The 19,236-nt window shown below is 45.1% G+C and overlaps 1 protein-coding gene across 1 annotated transcript in view; it reads left to right on the top strand.

The window, feature by feature from the left end:
* LOC141107389 (connector enhancer of kinase suppressor of ras 2-like) overlaps positions 1–19,236 on the top strand; it is a gene marked incomplete in the record, with an annotated part of 546,558 nt that overhangs the window by 318,102 nt on the left and 209,220 nt on the right. The window contains 1 exon segment of the mRNA XM_073598089.1: positions 15,708–15,767. Within this exon segment, the coding sequence (XP_073454190.1) occupies positions 15,708–15,767 (60 nt within the window).

Raw genomic sequence — 19,236 nt, 5'->3', positions numbered from 1 at the left:
TACTGTCTAGCACCTTCATTGCTAGGACACAGCCAGCTATTGCCAGCTACTGTCCTTCCTTGCTAGGACACAGACAACCATTGCCACTTGGGGTCTTCTGTTGCTAGGGAGCAGGCAGCCATTGCCACCTTGTTTCTTTCATTGCTAGGATGCAGGTGGCTTTTAATGTCTTGTGTCCTTCATTTCTCGAACACAGGCAGCCATTGCCATTTAGTGTCTTCCGTTGCTATGATGCAGGCAGCCATTGCCACCTTGTGTCTTTCGTTTCTATGATGCAGGTGGCCTTTAATGTCTAGTGTCCTATATTTCTTGAACTCAGGCAGCCATTGCCGTTTAGTGTCTTCCGTTGCTATGATGCCGGCAGCCATTGCCACCTTGTGTCTTTCGTTGCTACGATGCAGGTGGCTTTTACTGTCTAAAGTCCTTCATTGCTAGGACGCAGGCAGCCATTGTCTCTTAGTATCTTCTGTTGCTGAGATGCAGGCAGCCAAATTGCATCCTTTCTTACTAGGTCGTGGTTGGCTTTTACTGTCTAGTTTCCTTCATTACTATGATACAGGCGGCCATTGCTACCTATCATCCTTCGTTGCTAGGATTTAGACTGCTGTTGCTGCCTAGTCCTTCTTTGCTAGAATGCAGATGGCTATTGTTGCCTAGGGTCCTGTGTTGGTAGGACATAGTCAGCCAATGAGCCTGGCATTTTTTGTTGCTAGCACGCAGGTGGCCATTATCACTTAGTGTCCTCAGTTGCTAGGATGCAGGTGGCTTTTACTGTCTAGCACCTTCATTGCTAGAACACAGCCATCTATTGCCAGCCACTGTCCTTCCTTGCGAGCACACAGACAACCATTGCTGCTTAATGTCTTCTGTTGCTAGGATGCAGACAGCCATTGCCAACTTGTGTGTTTCATTGCTAGGATGCAAGTGGCTTTTACTATCTAGAGTCCTTAATTGCTAGGACACAAGCAGCCATTGTCGCTTAGTGTCTTCTGTTGCTGGGGCGCAGGCTGCCAAATTGCATCCTTTCTTGCTAGGTGTTTTTTACTGTCTAGTATACTTTATTGCTCTGATGCAGGCGGCCATTGCTACCTAACATCCTTCGTTGCTAGGATGCAGACTGCTGTTGCCACCTAGCCCTTCTTTGCTAGAACGCAGATGGCTATTGTTACCTAGGGAGCTTTGTTGGTAGGACATACTCAGCCATTGCCACCTAGTGTCCTTAGTTGCTAGGATGCAGGTGGCTATTATTGTCTAGCACCTTCATTGCTAGAACACAAGCAGCCATTGGTAAGTTGCATCCTTTCTTGCTAGGACGTAGGTGGGTTTTTACTGTCATCTGTTGCCAGCTACTGCCTGTCCTTGCTAGGACACAGACAACAATTGCCGCTTAGTGTCTTCTGTTGGGGTTGTTGTAGGATGCAGGCAGTCATTGCCACCTTTGTGTATTTTGTTGCTAGGATGCAGGTGGCTATTACTGTCTAGTGTCCTTCATTGCTAGGACACAAGCAGCTTTCTTGCTAGGACGTAGGTGGGTTTTTACTGTCTAGTTTCCTTTTATTGCTATGATGCAGACGGCCATTGCTACTATCTAACATCCTTCGTTGCTAGGATGCAGACTGCTATTGATAACTAGGGTCCTAGGGTAAGCAACCATTACCACCTAGCAGCCTTTATAGCTAGGAAGCTGGTTGCTGTTGCTGCCTAGCACCCTCCCCCCAATCCTTGCTAGGACACAGACAACAATTGCCGCTTAGTGTCTTCTGTTGCTAGGACGCAGGCAGTCATTGCCACCTTGTGTATTTTGTTGCTAGGATGCAGGTGGCTATTACTGTCTAGTGTCCTTCATTGCTAGGACACAAGCAGCCATTGCTAAGTTGCATCCTTTCTTGCTAGGAACGTAAGTGTTTTTTTACTGTCTGGAGTCCTTCATTGTTAGGACACAAGTAGCCATTGTCACTTAGTGTCCTCTGTTGCCGGGAAGCAGGCAGACATTGTCAAATTGCATCCTTTCGTGCTAGTACATAGGTGGGTTTTTACTGTCTAGCTTCCTTTATTGCGATGGTGCAGATGGCCATCGCTACCTAACATCTTCGTTTCTAAGATGCAGACTGCTGTTGCCTCCTAATCCTTCTTCGCTAAGACACAGACGGCCATTGTTACCTAGGGTCCTTTGTTGATAGGATGCAAGCAAGCATTAAGGATTACTTGTGTACAGTATCTCACAAAAGTGAGTACACCCCTCACATTTTTGTAAATATTTTATTATATCTTTGTGACAACACTGAAGAAATGACACTTGTCTACAATGTAAAGTAGTGAGTGTACAGCTTGTATAACAGTGTAAATTTACTGTCCCCTCAAAATAACTCAACACACAGCCATTAATGTCTAAACTGCTGGCAACAAAAGTCAGTACACCCCTAAGTGAAAATCTCCAAACTGGGCCCAATTAGCCATTTTCCCTCCCCGGTGTCATGTGACTCGTTAGTGTTACAAGGTCTCAGGTGTGAATGGGGAGCAGGTGTGTTAAATTTGGTGTTATCGCTCTCACTCTCTCATACTGGTCACTGGAAGTACAACATGGCACCTCATGGCAAAGAACTCTCTGAAAATCTGAAAAAAAAAAAAGAATTGTTGCTCTACATAAAGATGGCCTAGGCCAGTGATGGTGAACCTTGGCACCCCAGATGTTTTGAAACTACATTTCCCATGATGCTCAACTACACTGCAGAGTGCATGAGCATCATGGGAAATGTAGTTCTAAAACATCTGGGGTGCCAAGGTTCACCATCACTGGCCTAGGCTATAAGAAGATTGCCAAGACCCTGAAACTGAGCACGGTGGCCAAGACCATACAGCGGTATAACAGGACAGGTTCCACTCAGAACAGGCCTTGCCTTGGTCCACCAAAGAAGTTGAGGTCACGTGCTCAGCGTCATATCCAGAGGTTGTCTTTGGGAAATAGACGTATGAGTGCTGCCAGACAGGGGTCAGCCTGTCAGTGCTCAGACCATACGCCGCACACTGCATCAAATTGGTCTGCATGGCTGTCAACCCAGAAGGAAGCCTCTTCTAAAAATGATGCACAAGAAAGTCCACAAACAGTTTGCTGAAGACAAGCAGACTAAGGAGATGGATTACTGGAACCATGTCCTGTGGTCTGATGAGACCAAGATAAACGTATTTGGTTCAGATGGTGACAAGCGTGTGTGGGGGCAACCAGGTGAGGAGGACAAAGACAAGTGTGTCTTGTCTACAGTCAAGCATGGTGGTGGGAGTGTCATGGTCTGGGGCTGCATGAGTGCTGCCGGCACTGGGGGGCTACAGATCATTGAGGGAACCATGAATGCCAACATGTACTGTGACATACTGAAGCAGAGCATGATCCCCTCCCTTCAGAGACTGGACCGCAGGGCAGTATTCCAACATGATAACCACTCCAAACACACCTCCAAGACCACCACTGCCTTGCTAAAGAAGCTGAGGGTAAAGGTGATGGACTGGCCAAGCATGTCTCCAGACCTAAACCCTATTGATCATCTGTGGGACATCCTCAAACGGAAGGTGGAGGAGCGCAAGGTCTCTAACATCCACCAGCTCTGTGATGTCATCATGGAGGAGGGGAAGAGGACTCCAGTGACAACCTGTGAAGCTCTGGTGACCTCCATGCCCAAGAGGGATAAGGCAGTGCTGGAAAATAATGGTGGCCACACAAAATATTGACACTTTGGGCCCAATTTGGACATTTTCACTTAGGGGGTGTACTGACTTTTGTTGCCAGCGGTTTAGACATTAATGGCTGTGTGTTGAGTTATTTTGAGGGGACAGCAAATTTACACTGTTATACAAGCTGTACACTCACTACTTTACATTGTAGACAAGTGTCATTTCTTCAGTGTTGTCACATGAAAAGATAGAAGAAAAGATTTACACAAATGTCAATGAGGGGTGTACTTACTTTTGTCAGATACTGTACATTGTACAAGTACAGTCCATACACAGGACTGTGGGTGCAGTTTTTTGTTTTTTTTTAACCTGCGTTCAGATGCGTAAAAAAAAAAAAAAAAAATTGCGATGTGCATGACCCCTAAAGCTAATATGAGATTTGTGATTGGATCTACTTCAAGGAAAGCTCCGCCCTCTTTATTGAAAATAATGGATTGCAGCAGCTTTAGGGTCTCATAAATTATCCGCAAAGTTTTCAGCGCAAATTCTGGTGAAAAATACAAGCGATCGCCCCAGAGAGACGCTTTATAAATAACTAAAACGTTCCCAATCGATACGCCCCACGAAGAAACGTCGAATCCTCCATTTCAGCCTCCTTAGAGGTCTCTTATTAGATTCCTCCCCCCCCCCCCCCCCCCCCGGGCCAAGCCGAGAATGGAAGAATCTTTTTTTTCCTGTCGGCATTTTTTTCTTTCTTTTTCAAAACCACAAACTGCACAAATGGAAAATATTGATTTTAAAATTGCAAATGAAGTCAGAGCTTCCCGGCTCCTCTTTTTAATTATGCAGCGGTAATGTGGCGCCGTCCTCCTTTTTAAAGTCTCGGCTAATTATTTTGATCTTTTAATCTATATCGCAATTAAAAGTCATAAAAAGGAGATCTTGCACTGCATTTGTCCGTCATAAAAATCGTCTCCCTCGGCGTTGCGTTCCGCGTGACTGATGATGGGAAATTGATCGGCCCCTCCCGTAAAATGGTTTCACAGACACCCCCCCCCCGATCCTGCCACCTCTGTAAGTTCCGGGACAAATAAGATAACGAGCAATAAACAGCCGGGAATGTGATTTCATTGTGCGGTCGTGGGATGTTTAAAAGGTCACGGCGCCATTTTTACGGGTCGCAGGCCGCGGCAGGAAACTCCTTTGCTAATTCTTATACTGTGTTGTAGGGATGAGCCGAACACCCCCCCCCCACCCCACCCCCGGGTTCGGTTCCCAGCAGAACATGCGAACAGGCAAAAAATTTGATTGAACACGCGAACACCGTTAAAGTCTATGGGACTCAAACGTTCTAAATCAAAAGTGATAATTCTAAAGGCTTATATGCAAGTTATTGTCATAAAAAGTGTTTGGGGACCTGGGTCCTGCCCCAGGGGACATGGATCAATGCAAAAAAAAAAGTTTTTAAATGGGCCATTTTTTCGGGAGCAGTGATTTTAATAATGCTTAAAGTGAAACAATAAAAATGAAATATTCCTTTAAATATTGTGCCGGGGGGGTCCCCTTAGTCAGTCTGTAAAGTAGCGCATCTTTCTCATGTGTTTTACAGTGCCGCAGCAAAATGAAAGGAAAAAATGTAATTTAATATTGCTCGCGGCTGTAATGTATTGCCGGATCCCGGGTCTGGTATGGATATTAAGGGGAACTCCATGGCAAAATGAAAAAAAACTGCGTGGGGTCCCCCCCAAAATCCATATCAGGCCCTTCAGTTCTGGTAGGTTTTTTTAAGGAGAACTCCACACCAATTTTTTTTTTTTTAAATGGCGTGGGGTTCCCCCCCCCCACAAAATCCATACCAGACCCTTATCTGAGCAGGCAGCAATGGCAGGGCCCCCCCATGAACCATACCAGGCCACTTGCCCTCAGCATGGGGAGGGTGCCTATGGCTCCCCCCCAAAGCACCTTGTCCCCATGTTGATTGGGACAGGGGCCTCATCCTCACAACCCATGCCCGGTAGTTGTGGGGGTCTGCGGGTGGGAGGCTTATCGGAATCTGGAAGCCCCCTATGTGAATGGGTATCGGGTACATTGTACCCCTACTCATTCACCAAAAAAAGTGTCAAAAAAGCAAAAACGACAGGAGACAGTTTTTGACAATTCCTTTATTAAAAAAAAAAAAAGTATCCCGCGATGTAAATCCATCTTCAATCATGGCGCCCAAAAATTAAAAAAAAAAAAAAAGCCTTGATGGGAGGCGTTCCACCGACTGCTGTCTCTTGGCTTTGACGGCTGTTATATAGGCAAGGGCGGGGCCACCCGGCGACGTAAAGGGCTTACCCCACCCCCCCGACGTCACGTGACGTAATTGGCCTTTGCCCAATTATGGCTCTTGCAGCAGAGGGCGCTGTGATTGGCCAAAGCATGCGGGTCAGGTCATCAGACATCAATGCACTGCAATCTCGGAGTGCTTTATGGGGGCGTTCCGCGGTGCTCAAAATTTGCCGTAAACACCCCATAATATTCGCTGTTTGGTGAACACCCGATGTTCAAGCTCATCCCTACTGTGTTACAAGTAGTGACAGTGTGGTGACAGTATTAGCATATGACCTCTATGACGTGCTTGTGGTCTCCAGAGAGAAAACATGAAAGAACATTTTCATTCGTTGCCACTTGCTCACCGGCGTATATATATATATATATATATATATATATATATATATATATATATATATATATATATATATATATATATATATATATATATATAATGTCCTGTCAGCAATTGAGTATTACAAGATCATGGCCATGATCTTGGTAGCGTTTTTTTTCCCAGCGGGGGGGGTCGAAGATTCGAAAATTCAGAAATATGGAAATTCGAAAATCGAAAGTTCAGAAATTAGAAAATTCGAAGGTTCGAAGTTTAGAAAATCCGAACATTCGTAGACCCGAAAATAAGAACGAAAATCCGAAAATTCAAAAGAACGAAAACTTGAAAATAAGAAGGAATTTTTTGAAGATTTGAAAACCCAAAAATTCGAAAATCTGAAATAATAACTAACTAATAATAACTATTACTAACTATTAAATTATAGGTATTGGAATTTCCTTTGAAATTTGGCTGTTATTGAACGTAATGAATATGAATTTATCCGAAGTTACGAATTATCTGAAAAATCTAAACCAATGGAAAGTAACGAATTAATAATAATAAATAGTAATAAAAATAATAAAAAACTATTATTATTAATTAATTATACCTATAATTTGGTAGTTAGTTATTATTAGTTAGTTAATCATTATTTCAGATTTTAGAATTTTCGGACTTTAGAATTTTCGGATTTTCTTCTTATTTTTGGATTTTTGTTCTTTTGAATTTTCGGATTTTCTAATTTCCGAATTTTGAAAATTTGGAATTTCGGATTTTGAATTACTGAATTTCGATTACAACGAATGACCTGAAAAATGAAAAAAAAATAAAACAGAAACAAATGAAAGGACAATGAACATATTTTTTGGCAGTGCACATGTCTACTGCATTTGTCCCCCGCCGGCTCTGCAGTGAGAACTGAGCAATCAAACCCCACTGATCGCTCAGTTCTCCCCCTCTCCGCTCTGAGCAGAGAGCCGGGACTGTCAGTCAGTGGCTCTCTGCTTTCCCCTCCAGAGCTCACTGGAGCGCTGGGCTGTTGAGGGGGGTGGGAGGGGCTGGCTCAGGCTCTTGGTGGATCACTGAGAGGCAGAGCCAAGTGCTGGTCCAGGCTTCTGGGTGGATTCCAACCATATGGTTGGGATCTTTCCTGTGCCTGGTCTAGCTGATTGACGTCAGCAGATAGTGGGCTCTCTTTCTACCAACACTCACTGCCAATCCTCTTCTCTTCCTCGCCTCTCCTCCAACCTCTCTTTCCACCAACGCCCGCTGCCAATATTCTTCTCTTCCTCGTCTCTCCTCTCCTCCAGCCTCTCTTTCCACCAACACTCACTGCCAATCGTCTTCTCTTCCTTGTCTCTCCTCCAGCCTTTCTTTCCACCAACAACCACTGCCAATCGTCTTCTCTTCCTTGTCTCTCCTCCAGCCTCTCTTTCCACCAACACCCACTGCCAATCGTCTTCTCTTCCTTGTATCTCCTCCAGCCTCTCTTTCCACCAATGCCCACTGCCAGTCTTCTTCTCTTCCTCATCTCTCCTCATCTCTTCTCTCCTCCAGCCTCTTTCCAACACCCACTGCCAATCTTCTTCTCTTCCTCGTCTCTATGCTCCTCCAGCCTCCCTTTCCACCAATGCCCACTACCAATTTCCTTCTCCTCCTCGTCTCTCCTCTCCTCCAGCCTCTCTTTCCACCAACACCTGCTGCCAATCGTCTTCTCTTCCTCGTCTCTCCTCTCCTCCAACCTCTCTTTCCAAAAAACACACACTGCCAATCTTCTCTTCCTCATAGTTACAAAGTTACATAGTAGGTGAGGTTGAAAAAAGACACAAGTCCATCAAGTCCAACCTATGTGTGTGATTATGTGTCAGTATTACATTACATATCCCTGTATATTGCGGTCGTTCAGGTGATTATCTAATAGTTTCTTGAAGCTATCAATGCTCCCCGCTGAGACCACCGCCTGTGGAAGGGAAATCCACATCCTTGCCGCTCTTACAGTAAAGAACCCTCTACGTAGTTTAAGGTTAAACCTCTTTTCTTCTAATTGTAAAGAGTGGCCACGAGTCTTATTAAACTCTCTTCTGCGAAAAAGTTTTATCCCTATTGTGGGGTCACCAGTCCGGTATTTATATATTGTGGGGTCACCAGTCCTGTATTTGTAAATTGAAATCATATCCCCTCTCAAGCGTCTCTTCTCCAGAGAGAATAAGTTCAGAGCTCACAACCTTTCCTCATAACTAAGATCCTCCAGACCCTTTATTAGCTTTGTTGCCCTTCTTTGTACTCGCTCCATTTCCAGTACGTCCCTCCTGAGGACTGGTGCCCAGAACTGGACAGCATACTCCAGGTGCGGCCGGACCAGAGTCTTGTAGAGCGGGAGAATTATCGTTTTATCTCTGGAGTTGATCCCCTTTTAATGCCAATATTCTGTTTGCTTTATTAGCAGCAGCTTGGCATTGCATGTCATTGCTGAGCCTATCATCCACTAGGACCCCCAGGTCCTTTTCCATCCTAGATCCCCCCAGAGGTTCTCCCCCCAGTGTATAGATTGCATTCATATTTTTGCCACCCAAATGCATTATTTTACATTTTTCTACATTGAACCTCATTTGCCATATAGTCGCCCACCCCATTAATTTGTTCAGGTCTTTTTGCAAAATTTCCACATCCTGCGGAGAAGTTATTGCCCTGCTTAGCTTAGTATCGTCTGCAAATACAGAGATTGAACTGTTTATCCCATCCTCCAGGTCGTTTATAAACAAATTAAATAGGATTGGTCCCAGCACAGAACCCTGGGGAACCCCACTACCCACCCCTGACCATTCTGAGTACTCCCCATTTATCACCACCCTCTGAACACGCCCTTGTAGCCAGTTTTCAATCCATGTACTCACCCTATGGTCCATGCCAACGGACCTTATTTTGTACAGTAAACGTTTATGGGGAACTGTGTCAAATGCTTTTGCAAAATCCAGATACACCACGTCTACGGGCCTTCCTTTATCTAGATGGCAACTCACCTCCTCATAGAAGGTTAATAGATTGGTTTGGCAAGAACGATTCTTCATGAATCCATGCTGATTACTGTTAATGATATCATTCTTATTACTAAAATCTTGTATATAGTCCCTTATCATCCCCTCCAAGAGTTTACATACTATTGATGTTAGGCTAACTGGTCTGTAATTCCCAGGGATGTTTTTTGGGCCCTTTTTAAATATTGGTGCTACATTGGCTTTTCTCCAATCAGCTGGTACCATTCCAGTCAATAGACTGTCTGTAAAAATTAGGAACAACGGTCTGGCAATCACCTGACTGAGTTCCCTAAGTACCCTCGGATGCAAGCCATCTGGTCCCGGTGATTTATTAATGTTAAGTTTCTCAAGTCTAATTTTAATTCCGTCCTCTGTTAACCATGGAGGTGCTTCCTGTGTTGTGCCATGAGGATAAACACTGCAGTTTTGGTTACTGAAGCCCCCCGATTCACTCGTGAAGACTGAGGAGAAGAATAAATTCAATACTTTTGCCATCTCCCCATCCTTTGTAACCAGATGTCCTTCCTCATTCTTTATGGGGCCAATATGGTCTGTCTTCCCTTTTTTACTGTTTACATACTTAAAGAATTTCTTGGGATTTTTTTTGCTCTCCTCCGCTATGTGTCTTTCATGTTCTATCTTAGCCATCCTAATCGCACCCTTACATTTCTTATTGCATTCTTTATAAATTCTGAATGCTGAGGATGATCCCTCAACCTTGTATTTTTTGAAGGCGTTCTCCTTTGCTTTTATATGCATTTTTACATTGGAGTTAAGCCATCCAGGATGTTTGTTCGCTCTTTTAAATTTATTACCCAATGGGATACATTGGCTAATGCCCTTATTTAATATGCTCTTAAAGCAAACCCATCTCTCCTCCGTATTCTTTGTTCCTAATAATTTATCCCAATTTATGCCTTTTAGCAAGGTTTGTAGTCTTCTCTCCTCCAGCCTTTCTTTCCATCAATGCCCACTACCAATTTTCTTTTCCTCCTCATCTCTCCTCTCCTCCAGCCTCTCTTTCCACCAACGCCCGCTGACAATCTTCTTCTCTTCCTCGCATCTCTGCTCCTCCAGCCTCTCTTTCTACCAATGCCCACTACCAATTTTCTTCTCCTCCTCATCTCTCCTCTCCTCCAGCCTCTCTTTCCACCAACGCCTGCTGCCAATTTTCTTCTCCTCCTCACCTCTGCTCTCCTCCAGCCTCTCTTTTCACCAACACCCACGGCCAATCGTCTTCTCTTCCTCGTCTCTCCTCTCCTCCAGCCTCTCTTTCCACCAATGCCCACTGCCAGTCTTCTTCTCTTCCTCATCTTTCCTCATCTCTTCTCTCCTCCAGCCTCTTTCCACCAACACTCACTGCCAATCTTCTTCTCTTCCTCATCTCTCCGCTCCTCCAGCCTCTCTTTCCACCAATGCCCACTACCAATTTTCTTCTCCTCCTCATCTCTGCTCTCCTCCAGCCTCTCTTTTCACCAACACCCACTGCCAATCTTCTTCTCTTCCTCGTCTCTCCTCTCCTCCAGCCTCTCTTTCCACCAATGCCCACTACCAGTTTTCTTCTCCTCCCCGTTTCTCCTCCAGCCTCTCTTTCCACCAACGCCTGCTGCCAATCTTCTTCTCTTCCTCGCCTCTGCTCCTCCAGCCTCTCTTTCCACCAACGTCTGCTGCCAGTCATCTTCTCTTCCCCGTCTCTCCGCTCCTTCAGCCTCTCTTTCCACCAATGCCCACTACCAGTTTCTTCTCCTCCTCATCTCTCCTCTCCTCCAGCCCCTCTTTCCACCAACGCCTGCTGCCAATCTTCTTCTCTTCCTCTTCTCTCCTCTCCTCCAGCCTCTCTTTCCACCAATGCCCACTACCAATTTTCTTCTCCTCCTCGTCTCTCCTCTCCTCCAGCCTCTCTTTCCACCAACGTCTGCTGCCAATCGTCTTCTCCTCCTCGTCTCTCCTCTCCTTCAGCCTCTCTTTCCACCAATGCCCACTACCAATTTTCTTCTCCTCCTTGTCTCTCCTCTCCTCCAGCCTCTCTTTCCACCAAGGATTAACCAAAAAAAAAAAAAAACTTTGGTGAAGACTTTTTCTTTAAGGGTGTAGGCGCATTAACCCTTCAATGCCTCGCATTCCAATATTGGAACAGCAGTGACGTGGTTGTTATTTATAACCTACAAATTAAAACAGTTTCAACCTTAGGCATAAATGGGTTAAATTAAAAGTGCCGAAAAAACAGCCCCGTGTGAATCTTTATTATTTAATGCATTACTTTGCTCAAAAAGTTAAAAAAAAAAGACAGTAAGAAAAGACAAAAAATTGAAAGCAACAGTATGCTAATAATGACAATAACCAAATCAAATACACACAGAAAATAGAAAACAATAATAAGACAACAAATACAAATAGTCCAAAATAAATGAAATTACCCCAAACACATCCTTTCTTTTCGTTCTTTTGTTCCCGCCATTCTTTGCTCCCTTCCTGTAGGCTCCTGGTGGGCTTTCTACATCCCGGAGGGGTCTGGAGCGAATCCCCCCCCCCCCCCCCCCCCTCCCCTGCCATAAATAAAGCGGCCCAGGGTGACGGCGATATTACTGATATGTTGTAGTGCTTGTTGTCTGTTATCATGAAAAGTTGATGGCCGAATCCGCAGGGACGCAGAAATATCTGTTATATTTATTGAATGCGGCGCGTAGAGGGGCCCGGCGTCTGGATGTAATTGTGAGCGGCTCGGGGGGCCTCCAGAGCAACATAAAACCAAATCACGCCGTTCAGGACACAAGCGTTCATCCACGCGGCGAAGGAAGCTATTAGGAGAGCTCAGGTTTCTAAAGGCGAAGAGATAAAATCACTTCCACTAACAATCCCATAATACAGCCAACATAATTCTTACCTGTGTATCTTCAAACAAGCTACCGCAATGAGCGCAGCGCCCAATCTGCTACTTAAAGCAGAACTCCAGGCGCCAAAAAAAAAAAGTATTTAGATAAATTCCATAAAAGCCACAAAGGATATAAATCCACGTTGTAAGCATCTAATACCTTTGCAAACCCAGATATTACCTTTGAATGTAGCAGTGACATCATCACTGTGCTGTACACAGCCTGTGCAGAGTAGAGCTGTGGGAGGGGCCCAGCAAGCTCCACCCACTACAAGCTGCTTGCAGAAAACTACAGGAGGGGGCAAAAACAATCCCCTGCACAAATCAATGGGGGGGGGGGGCAAGAAGCCTTACCGTATATACATTGGATAGTGCTGGTAAAGCTAACACTGGGATCTTGCAGATAGGAGGCGACAGCAGTGACCTCACGACTATGCAGTTTGTTCAATGAGTGGGCTGGTTTTCAGGTTGGTTAAAGTAAAGTCTACATGAATAAAAAAAAAAATGTCCTCTTTTTATCATAAAAAAAAAAGCCATCCTGACCTCCAGTCAGTACTTGGCCTAGGCTGAGATGATGTCATCCAGGAGCGCCAGTCAGTTACTTGCCTATGATGAAATTAGGTCATCTTGGAGCTCCAGTTAGTGACTTGGCCTACACTGTGTTGAGATCATCCTTGAGCTTTGGTCAGTGACTTTGCCTGGGATAAGAATGGTTCATCCTTGAGCTCCAGTCAGTGACTTTGCCTAGGTTGAGATGAGATCATCCTTGAGCTCCAGTCAGTGATTTTGCCTAGGCTGAGATGAGGTCATTCTGGAGCTCCAGTCAGTGGCTTTGCCTAGGCTGAGATGAGGTCATCCTTGACCCCCAGTCAGTGGCTTTGCCTAGGCTAAGATGAGGTCATCCTTGAGCTCCAGTCAGTGATTTTGCCTAGGCTGAGATGAGGTCATTCTGGAGCTCCAGTTAGTGGCTTTGCCTAGGTTGAGATGAGGTCATTCTGGAGCTCCAGTCAGTGACTTTGCCTAGGTTGAGATGAGGTCATCCTTGACCTCCAGTCAGTGGCTTTGCCTAGGCTGAGATGAGGTCATCCTTGACCTCCAGTCAGTGATTTTGCCTAGGCTGAGATGAGGTCATCCTTGACCTCCAGTCATTGATTTTGCCTAGGTTGAGATGAGGTCATTCTGGAGCTCCAGTCAGTGACTTTGCCTAGGTTGAGATGAAGTCATCCTTGACCTCCAGTCAGTGGCTTTGCCTAGGTTGAGATGAGGTCATCCTTGACCTCCAGTCAGTGGCTTTGCCTAAGCTGAGATGAGGTCATCCTTGAGCTCCAGTCAGTGATTTTGCCTAGGCTGAGATGAGGTCATTCTGGAGCTCCAGTCAGTGGCTTTACCTAGGCTGAGATGAGGTCATCCTTGACCCCCAGTCAGTGGCTTTGCCTAGGCTAAGATGAGGTCATCCTTGAGCTCCAGTCAGTGATTTTGCCTAGGCTGAGATGAGGTCATCCTTGACCTCCAGTCAGTGGCTTTGCCTAGGTTGAGATGAGGTCATTCTAGAACTCCAGTTAGTGGCTTTGCCTAGGTTGAGATGAGGTCATTCTGGAGCTCCAGTCAGTGACTTTGCCTAGGTTGAGATGAGGTCATCCTTGACCTCCAGTCAGTTGCTTTGCCTAGGCTGAGATGAGGTCATCCTTGACCTCCAGTCAGTGATTTTGCCTAGGCTGAGATGAGGTCATCCTTGACCTCCAGTCAGTGATTTTGCCTAGGTTGAGATGAGGTCATTCTGGAGCTCCAGTCAGTGACTTTGCCTAGGTTGAGATGAGGTCATCCTTGACCTCCAGTCAGTGGCTTTGCCTAGGTTGAGATGAGGTCATCCTTGACCTCCAGTCAGTGGCTTTGCCTAGGCTGAGATGAGGTCATCCTTGAGCTCCAGTCAGTGATTTTGCCTAGGCTGAGATGAGGTCATCCTTGACCTCCAGTCAGTGATTTTGCCTAGGTTGAGATGAGGTCATTCTGGAGCTCCAGTCAGTGACTTTGCCTAGGTTGAGATGAGGTCATCCTTGACCTCCAGTCAGTGGCTTTGCCTAGGCTGAGATGAGGTCATCCTTGACCTCCAGTCAGTGATTTTGCCTACTTTGCCTAGGTTCTTGACCTCCCGTGAGTGACTTTGCCTAGGCTGGGGTGAGGTCATCCTGGAGCTCCAGTTATTGACTATGTCTAGATTGAGATGAGGTCATCCTGGAGCTCCAGTCAGTGACTTTGCCTAGGGTTGAGATGATCAGTCTGCTCCAACAGGTGGAAGCATTTCCTCAGTCTCCCCTACCTCAGTGATCAGACTATACATTGTAACTTTGTAGCAAGGTGTGAGGCTGTGGGAGGGGTCGATTCTGTGTCATGGTGGCGTTCATGGGGGTGGAGTTTGTGGCGATGTGAAGTTTTCTCAGTTTTTCTGGTTGCTGTGGGTCGGAGGTTTGCTCACACTTTGCTTTGGGGGGGTTTCAGTGTACGGTGGTGACATGGAGCAGACTTCCCAGCATGCGTCACTCATACAGAGGAGACATCTCCAGGAAAATTCATGTGGAAGCGGGAAATCATGTGGCATAATGCGTTTATTCTCATACTGCTTGTTCCCGCAGCGTTCCCCCTCCCCCCTCCTCCTGACATTCCTCATCAGAGAGCTTTCAGCATTTCTGTATTTATTCCATCCAAACAAACAGAAAAGTTGGTAAAATAACAAAAAAAAAAAAAAAGAGAGAGAGAAAATCCTTTTATGGAAAATGTAAGAAATCCGAAGACGGGAGAAAATAGCGACTTCTTCCCGGTGAGATTCCAGTGAAATGTTCGCTTTAGTTTTTGAAGGAGATGGGAAAGGAAAAAAGTTTTTCACTCCGGACTGATATATTATATAATATTTGGCATTATTTATGAAAAAACGGAATTTGGCGGCTCAAGCGATCCACACATAGAGCGCCATGGCTGCGTGCGCATGCGCAACCTCAGAATAACGTGTCATGCATTATAAAAATGTATGACTGTCATTGAGAATGTAAAACAACTCTGTGTGTGAGCCCCCCTCGGACCTGAAGTGCCACAGGGCCCCCCCCCCCCAGGTCTGGCCCCACCCTGTAATATGTGTGCTGGATAATATGGATCTCCCAATGAGACGCCACCCAGTGTCAGCCATAGAAGAGTGAACAGCGGCCCAATAGACAGACCCCCCCCCCTGGGGTGCACATCGGGGGGGATTCACTAAAACTGGAGAGTGCAAAATCTGGTGCACGGTAACCAATCAGCTTCCAGGTTATATTGTCAAATCTTGATTGAACAATCTGAACTTAGAAGCTGATTGGCCACCATGCAGAGCTGCACTGGATTCTGTGTGCTCCAGTTTTAGTAACCCCCCCCACCCCCACACCTATGGATCCCTTCATGAAGTCTGATCTATATTATGTCTGTAGTGTCCAATGTGACCGATTGAATGTCTCTCTTCCAGGGAATGTACATCAAGTCTACGTATGACGGTCTCCATGTCATCACAGGAACCACGGAGAATGTAAGTCCTGATAATCTCTTCTTCATTCCCAATCATCTCACTCCTTATTACTCCTCTGTGCCCCCCTCCGGGGCCAATAAATAAGGGATGAAACGGGGGGGGGGGGGGCATCTTTGGAAATTAGTCAACACTTGTTACTTTTGCTTCGTATGTGTAGACCATGGTGACACCTGGATAGATAGTCCACATCGGGGACACCCAGGACACCTACCCAACGTGTTCAGTGCAGTGCAGGCCCCAATTTACTTACCATTCTCAGGCAGATATTACTAAAGAGCCAGACCCCATTGCAACCAATAAGAGCCAAATCTGTCAGATTAAAAACTCCCATTTTCAGGGCTAATAAGCAAGGGGGGGTGTCAAAAAATTATCATGGGGGGGGGGGGGGGGTTTAATCGCCTGAGGAACATATACCAGTGCAAAAAAAATTGAGATGGGGAGGGGGATGTTTGAAGTGCGCCCCACACATCCTGCGGTTGGTCAACAAGTTATAATGTTGTATAGAATTCTTGTCTGTAGATTTGGGTAGCAGGGAAGGTAAGTGTACCTCAGTCTGGATGGGCTATAGGAAAATACAGGTTCACGGTAAAAAAAGCAGAGGAACAGTTCATGGGACCTTTGTTCTCCATGGGCCCCCTGTTCTCAATGGGCCCCCTGTTCTCCATGGGTCCCCTGTTCTCAATGGGCCCCCTGTTCTCCATGGGCCCCCTGTTCTCAATGGGCCCCCTGTTCTCCATGAGCCCCCTGTTCTCCATGGTCCCCCTGTTCTCCATGAGCCCCCTGTTCTCCATGAGCCCCCTGTTCTCCATGGGCCCCCTGTTCTCCATGAACCCCCTCTTCTTCATGGGCCCCCAATCCTCCATGGGCCCCCTGTTCTCCATGAGCCCCCTGTTCTCCATGGGCCCCCTGTTCTCCATGGGCCCCCTGTTCTCCATGAGCCCCCTGTTCTCCATGGGCCCCCTGTTCTCCATGAACCCCCTCTTCTTCATGGGCCCCCAATCCTCCATGGGCCCCCTGTTCTCCATGAGCCCCCTGTTCTCCATGGGCCCCCTGTTCTCCATGAGCCCCCTGTTCTCCATGGTCCCCCTGTTCTCCATGAGCCCCCTGTTCTCCATGAGCCCCCTGTTCTCCATGGGCCCCCTGTTCTCCATGAACCCCCTCTTCTTCATGGGCCCCCAATCCTCCATGGGCCCCCTGTTCTCCATGGGCCCCCTGTTCTCCATGGGCCCCCTGTTCTCCATGAGCCCCCTGTTATCCATGAGCCTTCTGTTCTCCACGGGCCCCCTGTTCTTCATGGGCCCCCAATCCTCCATGGGCCCCCTGTTCTCTATGGGCCCCCTATCCTCCATGGGCCCCCTGTTCTCCATGAGCCCCCTGTTCTCCATGAGTCCCCTGTTCTCCATGAGTCCCCTGTTCTCCATGGGCCCCCTCTTCTCCATGGGCCCCCTGTTCTCCATGTGCCCCCCTGTTCTCCAAGGGCCCCTCTGTTCCCCATGTGCCCTCTGTTCTCTATGGGCTCCCCTGTTCTCCATGGCCCTGGTGTGGTAGCAGATCTCTAGTGACACCAGGTAAACCAAACAGAATATATACGATGAACAGCCGATGTGTCAGTGACCTCTCAGGACACTTGCCTCCTGCATTATATACATCCGATGTATTCTTCATGATATACAATGTATACAATGTATATATTCTCTATAGTGGAGATAATCATTGTATATATTCCCTATAGTGGAGATATTGTATACAATGTATATATTCTCTATAGTGGAGATATCATTGTATATATTCTCTATAGTGGAGATATCATTGTATACGTTGTATATATTCACTATAGTGGAGATATTGTATACAATGTATATATTCTCTATAGTGGAGATATTGTATACATTGTATATATTCTCTATAGTGGAGATATCATTGTATATATTCTCTATAGTGGAGATATCATTGTATACATTGTATATATTCCCTATAGTGGAGATATTGTATACAATGTATATATTCTCTATAGTGGAGACATCATTGTATACGTTGTATATATTCTCTATAGTGGATATCATTGTATACATTGTATATATTCTCTATAGTGGAGATTACATTGTATATATTCTCTATAGTGGAGATATCATTGTATATATTCTCTATAGTGGAGATATCATTGTATATATTCCCTATAGTGGAGATATCATTGTATACATTGTATATATTCTCTATAGTGGAGATATCATTGTATACATTGTATATATTCTCTATAGTGGAGATATCATTGTATACATTGTATATATTCTCTATAGTGGAGATATCATTGTATACATTGTATATATTCTCTATAGTGGAGATATCATCATGTGAAATGAAGAATAATCTCCCCAGTAAATGGCCCCCCGCTGCGCCTCCCCTCCCCCGTCCCCTCTTGTGTGTCCTAGATTGCACTTCAGACACTTTATAAAGCGCCTCCGATTATGTTCTACAGAGGGTTACTTAAAATTCCGTGTCCGAGCGTTATTACAATTTGCCGCTCTATGAGTTTCAATTATAACGCGGCCCCGGGGGGATTAGATTAATATACATGCACCGCGTCCTTACAATAAAAAAAGCGTCAGACGCCGCCGCCGCGCGGGATCGTGTTCGGATATTTGTGTTTATGTTTAAAAATAACAACGCAGACGGCGTAGTAAATAAAAACACCTGGAATTATTATTTCCCAACCGGCTTTCACGTAAAATCGATTCCTTTGAACAAGTTTTCAGATGAAAAGGTGGCGGGATACGAATCGGAGTCGCCGAGTCCCAGCGGATAAATATTTGGTTGCGATAGCCTGCAGCCAATCACGTAATAGACCCTTAATGTGTCATTATTGGGTGTGCCCACTATCAACTGACAACCAGCAGCAGCGGGAAGATGTAAAGGAACATTGCAAAGAAAGATTCGCCTGTATTTGTGACCAAAGACAAAAATGCTCAATTGTGTAACTTCAGTTTTCTTGAGCAAATAATAACCCCTCCCCCTCTGGGTGATCGATGTACATTGCAAGAATTTAAAAAAAGTGGTGTAGCAGATTATACCATTTGATATACCATCTGTGTACAGAACGATTCCAGGCAACCATATAGCATTGAATTTTAAGCAGATTAGCAAAATACTTTTGTGAGATACTGTAAGTACATAGATAATACATAAGAAATAATAAACACATAATAATAAAATAAATACAGAATAAATGTTATTATTATTCTTATTGCATTCATTATCTATTTATTTCCACTGCATTTATTTTTTATTATTTTCATCGTTATAATTATTATTAAATACATAATAGAAATAATAAATACATAAATAATACATAAGAAATAATAAACACATAATAAAGTAAATACATAAAAAAATATTATTAATATTGTTGGATTTATTATGTATTATTTATTTAATATGCATTTGTTTTTTTTATTATTTTTTATTATTAATA

This window comes from Aquarana catesbeiana, linkage group LG09 (assembly GCF_042186555.1).
Source record: "Aquarana catesbeiana isolate 2022-GZ linkage group LG09, ASM4218655v1, whole genome shotgun sequence".
Lineage (NCBI taxonomy): Eukaryota > Metazoa > Chordata > Amphibia > Anura > Ranidae > Aquarana > Aquarana catesbeiana.
The sequence above is the reverse complement of the archived record's forward strand: the minus strand, read 5'-3'. Positions and strand labels throughout refer to the sequence as shown.